Below are 7,804 nucleotides of genomic sequence, written 5' to 3' on the forward strand. Positions count from 1 at the left end.
TCTAATAACAGTACAACTTCATTCACCAATCTTATGCAACATATATTTGTATTTTAAGATAATTATTTGTTTGAATATCACATTACTTTCTGTGGGCGACAAAACTTTTGTCTTGCCAAAATCTGACCATTCTGTGTTCATGAAATGATCAATATTTCAGCATCGATGCCAAATTATTTTCTTAACCCAAACCAAATTTGGGAGGGTTTCAGCTTTCAAAAGAGTAATTTATAAACCAATGGATAAATTTAACGTCAGGTTATAAGCTTTTATTTACATAACATGGATAAGCGACATAACATCAACCATACAGTCCCTGACAGAAGTTATCGGCTTTCTGGTGGCTTGTAAAGTCGAGATTACATGATCCGACAAGCCTTTGGAAGCGCCTTTCAGGATCCACGCTGTTAACTGGAGAAGATGGACATCTTGATGATACAAGGTACCTTGAGATAGAAGGTCTACCCGGTGTGGAAGACTAAATGGGTGATCCATCGACATTTGCTGTAACAACAGAAACCAGATCTTTTTGGGCCAATAAGGTGCTACCAGAATTACAGTTGCCTGCTACTGTTTTATTTTCCTCAATACCCTCGAGATTAGTGGAAATGGAGGGAAGGCATATACAAGATCTTTTCCCCAGGGCTGAGAGACCACGTCTACCCCTTCTGGGTTGTTGCTCGGGCTGATGGAGAAGAATCGCCTGAGCTTCCTGTTCTTTCTGGTTGCAAACAAATCTATGGGAGGGCAAGCCCCATCTCTGGATTATTTGAAGACATCTGGGTTCAGCTCCCACTCGGAGGACCAGACAACCAGACATTCTCTCTGCTGAGGTGGACTGCTGACACCAAAAGAACATTCACTTCGGCCCACTGGAAGATTTGTGCTGCTAGAACCTGTAGCTGTACTCCTTTGGGGCCTCCCTGCCGATGAAGGAAGGCGATAGTCATCCTGTTGTCCGAGAAAATTTTTATGTGATTTCCTCTGACTAGATCTTGGCCTTCTTGAAGAACTTCCCAGACCACCCTTAGTTCTTTGAAGTTTGAAGACCTTTTTTGTAGTTCGGAAGGCCATGAGCCCTGAAAGTATCTGCCCTCTATATTCGCCCCCCAGCCTCTTCGACTGGCATCTGTAGAGATCCGCACCATAGGAAGGAGGATCCACTCTACCCCCTTTCTTAGATTTTAGGGTCTTGTCCACCAAGAAAGAGAAAGTTTTATTTCTGGTGTCCATTTCATCTTTTTGTTTAGACCTGAAGACTGTTTGTTCCAGGTAGATAGGACTGCTCGTTGCGGGGGGTCTCGTGTGGCCTGGGCCCATTTTACACTGGGAATACATGACGTCATTAGACCTAGAATTCGCATGGTGAACCTGACCGTCATGAAAGTCTTTTTCTGGAAATTGCAGATTTTCAGACCAATTTCCTGTTTTGTTAGGGGCAGGGAAGAATTCTGGAGATGAGAGTTTAGAAGCTCTCCTAAGAACACTTTTTTGGTGCTTTGTTGGAGACTTGATTTTTCCCTGCTGACTCCCCATCCTAGGGATTGTAGGGTTTCGATTGTCTGTATTTGTTGTTGGGGAAGAGCGGGCTCTGATTCGGCCACTAACAGTATATCGTCTAGTTATGGTATTATGATTATACCCTGTTTTCTTAGGAAGGCAGCAACCTCCGTTATTAGCTTTGTAAAAATTCTGGGAGCCGATGACAGGCAGAAGGGAAGACAAGTAAACTGGAAGTGATATACTCTGTCCCTTCGCTCTAGGGCAAACCTCAAATATTGATGATGGTTCGGATGGATAGGAACGTGATAATATGCATCCCTGAGATCTAGGGTGCACATTACCAAATCTTTTTGTATTAAAGGGATGCTGGAACTGATTGTCTCCATCTTGAACCTTCTGTAGTGCACTGAATGATTTAGGGGCTTGAGATTTATTATCATAAGTCTTTTGCCCGACAATTTCAAGATCGAGAAGAGGGAGGAATAGTGGCCTAATCCTACTTCCAAGGGAGGTACTTGTTCCACCGCCCCTATAGACTCCAGGGTTATTATATCGAGCCAAAGGCTTTGAGATGCCGAGGGAGAGAGAGCGGGTAATTTGAAAACGTTGCGGGGAAGGATGGGAGAATTCTATTTTGTATCCCTCTTTTATTGTCTGCAGGAGCCATTGTTTTTTTTTTGTTATTGCCTGCCATTTTTCCGCAAAAAAACAAAGCCTCTTACCAACCCCCATAGAGTCAGGGTCTACTCGAAGGGCCAGAGGAAAACTGGGCCACTCTAGCTCTCCCCCCTTTTCTGTAAGTCTATCTCCCAATTTTACCTTTACCACTATAGTCTCTTTTAGGGGACCGGGGACGGGATTTACAAAAGGGCTGATATCTTTGTTTTTTCTTCGGGAAACCCTTTCATTTTATCTGATGCCCTTTCCAGAATCTCATCAATGACTGGACCAAAAACCTGGGAACCAGAAAAGGGGATAGAACAAAGCTTATTTTTTGAGTGGCTATCCCCACGCCAAGTTTTGAGCCAAATCGCATGCCTTGCCGAATTAGCTAGCACACTACTTCTGGATGCGAACCTAACTGATTCAGCTGATGCGTCAGCCAAAAACTGTGTCGCTAGTTTTAATAATGGCAGGGATTCTGTTATTATTTCTCTAGAGGTATTAGAGACTAGGTGATCTAACAGCTCGTCTATCCATAGACACATAGACCTAGCTACGGAGGTAGCAGCTATATTCGTTTTTATAACTGCAGCCGATGTTTCCCAGCATCTTTTCAGCACAGTCTGTGCTTTCCTGTCCTTTTCCTGTGTCCTTTAGACAGGAAGTGTCCTCAAAAGGAATAAAAGTCTGTCTTGCCACTTTTGCAATAGGAATATCCACTTTGGGAACTTCCTTCCATAGCTCGATATCCTCAGGGTTGAATGGAAGCCAGGCCCTAAATTCTCTCGGAATGGTGAGTTTTTTTCTCTGGGTCTTCCCATTCCTCGAGAATCATAGTTTTAATGTTATCATTAACTGGAAAGACTATTTCTTTGTCTTTTAAGCCCTGAGAACATTTCACCCTGTTTAGAAATGGGTACGTGAGTGTCTTCTAAATTCATAGTATTCTTCACGGACCTTAATAGATCATCTATATGCTCAACTGAAAAGATATTTTTTTTTCCTTTCTTCTGAAGGTATTTGGGAGAGAGTTTCTTCCTCTCCTTCCTGGCTCTGTTCCAAGGAGGAATCCAAATACTCCCCTTCCTCAGATGATCCCTGAATTTCCCACCTAGGTCTCTTATGGCAGGAGGAGGACTGTACAGTCTGGGGTTTCTGGGACGTCTGCCCGGGTACGAGTTCGGAAACCGTATTTCTAACTTCCTCTCGAATCATGGACCGCATCCATGTCCGTTAGAAATGATGCCTTCTCCTCCTTAAGAACTTTAGCGATGCATTCCTTACAAAATTGCTTTTTATAGGAATCCTGTAGTTTAGAATTACATGATAAGCATCTCGGTGATTTTTTTTAGAGGAGGATCTGGATCTCTGGGTTCCTCTATCGTATTTTAAGGGAGACATGGGAATATTTAATACCCAATTCTACCAAATTTTTAGTGGATCTGAGGGATTATTGGAGGTAGAGAATACTTACACTACCCAGGGACTCCGATGGGGCTTCTGACCTTACAGGGTTAGACTCCATTGTGTCAGGCAGTGTGTGCACAAGGGTACCCTTTTAAAGGGTCTTACCTGACCCAGGTTATGTAAAGCTCGCCCTCAATTACAGCCACTGTGGTTTTCTTGCAGGGGTGAATTCCTCTGCTGCCCTGTATGCCCCACAGAATCCGGTGTGCACTCCACCATGGAATGCACGCCCAAGGGGCACACTTCCGGTCCTGCGTGAGCTCCACCATGGAACGCTCCAGGGCGCCTGCGCAAGGCAGTCTACGGGCCATACAATGAGCGCTCCCGGCGTGCACCGGAAGTTCGGCCGGCGGACTCGCGATCCCCTGGCCCTGTATCCGGAAGAAGGACCTGGAGGCTTCAACGTGGAGACCACCCTGCCAGATGCAGCCGAGATCTCTCTGTACGAGGGGTGCGGCGCTGTCGGGAGTCTTCTCCACCGACACAGCTGAGGGACCCTTCAGTGGGGTATCAGCACAGAGCCTCTTGAACGGGGGAAGGGAAGAGATCAGTCTCCCCGATCCACCCTGGCTCTCAGGTAACTTTCCTTATCCTCTGACAGCGTCCTGTCCTGCTAGGGACAGGAAAAAGCACTGAGGGTGAGGTGGGGGGGGGGCTCTTAACCTCATGTGTTTCCTGTCCCTAGAAGGTCAGAGGAGCTACCTCCTGTCGTGCGGTCATGATGGACAAACTGGTAAAATGAACTTTATTGTTCCCGGCAGCATTTAGTTTCAGTCAGGGAGGCGGGGTCACCGCAGGTTCAGTCACCTCTCTGAGAATACAGAGCAGCAGCTGTAACCCACGCCCCTGACTGACACGCCCTCTGAATTGCGGCCGGCTGTCAGTCAGGGCTGCGTTTACAGAGCGCTGGCTGAACCCGCGGCACCCTTGCCCCCATGACTGAATACCGAATGCTGGCAATGCCAGCACATGATGAAAGACATAGTGCTGTGCAGCTCAGACATATTTTGGATATACTGGTCACGCAGCACTCTGCAGGCAGACTTAGGGCATCCTCTCACTACTCCCTTCTCCATTTCTCAAGTATACTCCCCTGAAGAGTCCTCAGGTACCAGAGAGGAAACGTTTTGGGAGGAAGATTATGGGGTACATTTAACGAGACAGGACTATACTTGAGTACTGTGCTTGTCAGGACGGGAGACAATACATGGGACATGGCAGGTAGTTTAATAGGAACCATGCCCTCATCTTCCTATCCCAAATCATTTGGACGGTCTCCAACACCTAAAGGATGAGATTGAACCATTTTTTTACCTGCACGGGTTTCTTTGAGCGCTTATTTTCATTAGAAGTGCTGGGTACCTTCACTTGTCATATGTTTATCTTTAGAAGTATTGTTCATAGGGCAATGGTTCCAATTTTAATCAATTATATTAAAAGTTAGGTTTTAACATTCATCCTCTCTTTGCTGTATACCACATTCCTTTTAACTTAAAATAGGTTTATCAAACAGTTTGACAGAATTTTGAGAACTCAAATTTGTTGTCAGAAGTTTTTGCACAACTACATTTTTACACCAGTTCCCGCCAGCTTTGACAACTTTTAAAGAACAGCCGACAAAAGTGGCCTAAATTACGACAGACATGTATTTCAGCCTTTGACTAAAGTACATTTCTTATGATAGTGCACGGCAGCTGGAAGATGTGGCAAATAAATTAAGAGGTGCATGCATCTTAAAGGCATGGAGCATTTTACCCAATTGCATTCTCCATCAAGGCTGGCGTGCAATATGACAGTCTTGATAAATTGGGGCTTTCATACCTAAACTTAAACTGGTAACAGTTAACTTCATTCACCAAGTACGCTCGCTAGAAATGTATACACAGTTGTCCTTTGAGTTCACATTTTAATAATGCATTGAAGATTCATGAAACTTGTCCACTTGTCTTTACATTTTATATGAACAATTATACCGTTGTTGTTACTAAAATGTATACAGAAGATGAAACAAGCTCATAATGTACCTTTTAAAAAGTATCAACCTTTTACTGTTCAAAATTCACCATGCTGCTTCCAGCTGCACATACAACTCATGGGTCATATCACCACGAGGAGAAAATGCTTCATAGCCGCAAGCTACAAAATTCACATTGTTTAGTGAGGCTTCATAAAGTAAATTATAAACCTTGATTAAATCATAGTATGACAGCATATGCAATTGTAACAACTATGTAAATTGAGGAGCATGATTTTCCTAAAACATCATTAGACATCTTATACAGTGTACTGTATAAAGTGGTCATACTGAAAGCCATTATTCAAAACATTTATACAAACAGATCATGAAATTAAAAAGGGAATATTACACATTCACAACTAACCAATTTATTTTATATGACCACTATCTTGAAATCTAAGTCACTTTTCAGTGTACAGCTCCTATGCAGACCTTTAAGCCTCAATAGCAAAAGACTGTCTGATTCTACAGTGTCTCCCGTCCATCTATCCCCTAATTCTTACATAAATTGGTCAGGTTAGCAAAAAATAGGGGGTAGGTGTATGTCAGTGTATTGCAGGATAAGACTAAGGAGTGTTTCTACGCGGAGCAATGTAGGTCTGTTTAGGATCTGTAGAATCAAAATATTAGGTTATTTTAAAATGAATATGTCAGCAGGCTTTCACATGCCACCCCCCCCCCAAACTTTTTTGTAACTTTTCAAATACAAGTCCAGCATTACCTTTACATGGCTAGTCTGTCCTCTGTTACTGAGAAATAAGCTTTTTAATTGATATGTAAATAAAGCTGATGATCCATTGTAGATCTTAAGCCTCTGTCACTCCAGCTCTATTCCCTGCCCAGTGCCACCTCCTACTGACGACTCCTTTGTATGAAGTCACACACCAATGGGACTGTCAGTCAAGCAGGAGGAGATTGGGCTGGGTGAGGAGTAGAGCTGGTGTGACAGAGGCTTCAGATCTACAGACCCCATTTGCATATCAATTCAAACACTGATTTCTCAGTAATGGATGAATGGATTGGCAATGTAAAGGTATTGCTGGACTTGTCTTTGAAAAAACTACATGTGCATATAGTTTGTAGTGTGAAATTTTGCTGACTGATTCCCTTTAATCAAGACTTTTTGCACCATCTTTTGATACACTGGAAGGAAAAAAGAAAAAAAAAAAAAAAAACAACTGTAAATGAAGGTAGATACTCCTTATTAAATTCAAGTGGTTGTCTCATGAAAACAACTCCTTTTTACAGTCTGGCTTCAGCTTCTCTAACCCTTTGTAAATAGCAGCGGTCACGGGGTAAGTCATATCAAGTTATACATTTCCATGCAGTGGAATGGCCATCCAGAATATTTTCGTTCGGATTCCTACATCACCCCTCCGAAGTCATATGGATAGGAGTTGTCAGTGTGGGACAAACTCTTCAATGCTTTTACTCATTGCAGTTTATAAGTTGTAGTGAATGTTTGAGGAGAAGAAAGTGCTGGTTTTCAGAAAAGACAAGATTTGTAAGACGTCATCTAACATACACTTCCAAGGGAATTGTATTCCAAAAAGAGAGCAGTTCATGTCAGTGGTGAACAAAGGATCAAACCCATATTCATTCCCAAATGCATGCACATCCAGTACATTCCTGCATGGTCTTTAATTTATAGTAAACATAAAAGGGTTTCACAGTGACAGGAGCAGCCATGGTCATGTTGGAAATAAGTGAAATGCAGCAAAGTGGTCTTATTCAATGTATTTAAGGACGTATCCAAATATTTTGCTACAATTTCATCAACCGGGCAATTTGATCCCTTCTCTTGCGTTCTCCCGCCCAGGATTTGCTTTTTGTGCGGCATTTCAGTAGTTCCTGGCGATAATCCTGGTGATGCATTGGGCAGTAGCTTTGAGGCTCACACAAAGTCTGGAAACAAATAAAAATGCATTAATATGAATAAGAGACTATTTTGCTACCAACAGCCACCAAATATTAAATATTTGCTGTATGCACAGATACAATGAAACCTTTTCAAAAGACCACCTCTTTGAGAAGACCACCACATTTAACTACATTGCACAACAGATTTCAAGTGAAAGATTTTCAGTTCCACCAAAAATGATGTGCAATGGCATTTTTTTTTTGGAGGAGACGGCTTATTAGACAGGAGTGTAC

General features: G+C 42.9%; 1 protein-coding gene across 4 annotated transcripts in view; it reads right to left on the reverse strand.

Moving 5' to 3' along the window:
* Positions 1-5,527: 5,527 nt before the first annotated feature.
* CDC25C (cell division cycle 25C) overlaps positions 5,528-7,804 on the reverse strand; it is an 89,239-nt gene continuing 86,962 nt past the window's right edge. For all 4 annotated transcript variants that reach the window (XM_073651426.1, XM_073651424.1, XM_073651425.1 and 1 more), the window contains one exon: positions 5,528-7,555. In XM_073651426.1, coding sequence (XP_073507527.1) covers positions 7,415-7,555 — 141 coding nt within the window. In that variant the 3' untranslated portion in view covers positions 5,528-7,414. The remainder of the gene's footprint in view (positions 7,556-7,804) is intronic.

The sequence above is a fragment of the Phyllobates terribilis genome, unplaced genomic scaffold (genome assembly GCF_046119375.1).
Source record: "Phyllobates terribilis strain yellow unplaced genomic scaffold, ASM4611937v1 Scaffold_11__3_contigs__length_659146591, whole genome shotgun sequence".
Lineage (NCBI taxonomy): Eukaryota > Metazoa > Chordata > Amphibia > Anura > Dendrobatidae > Phyllobates > Phyllobates terribilis.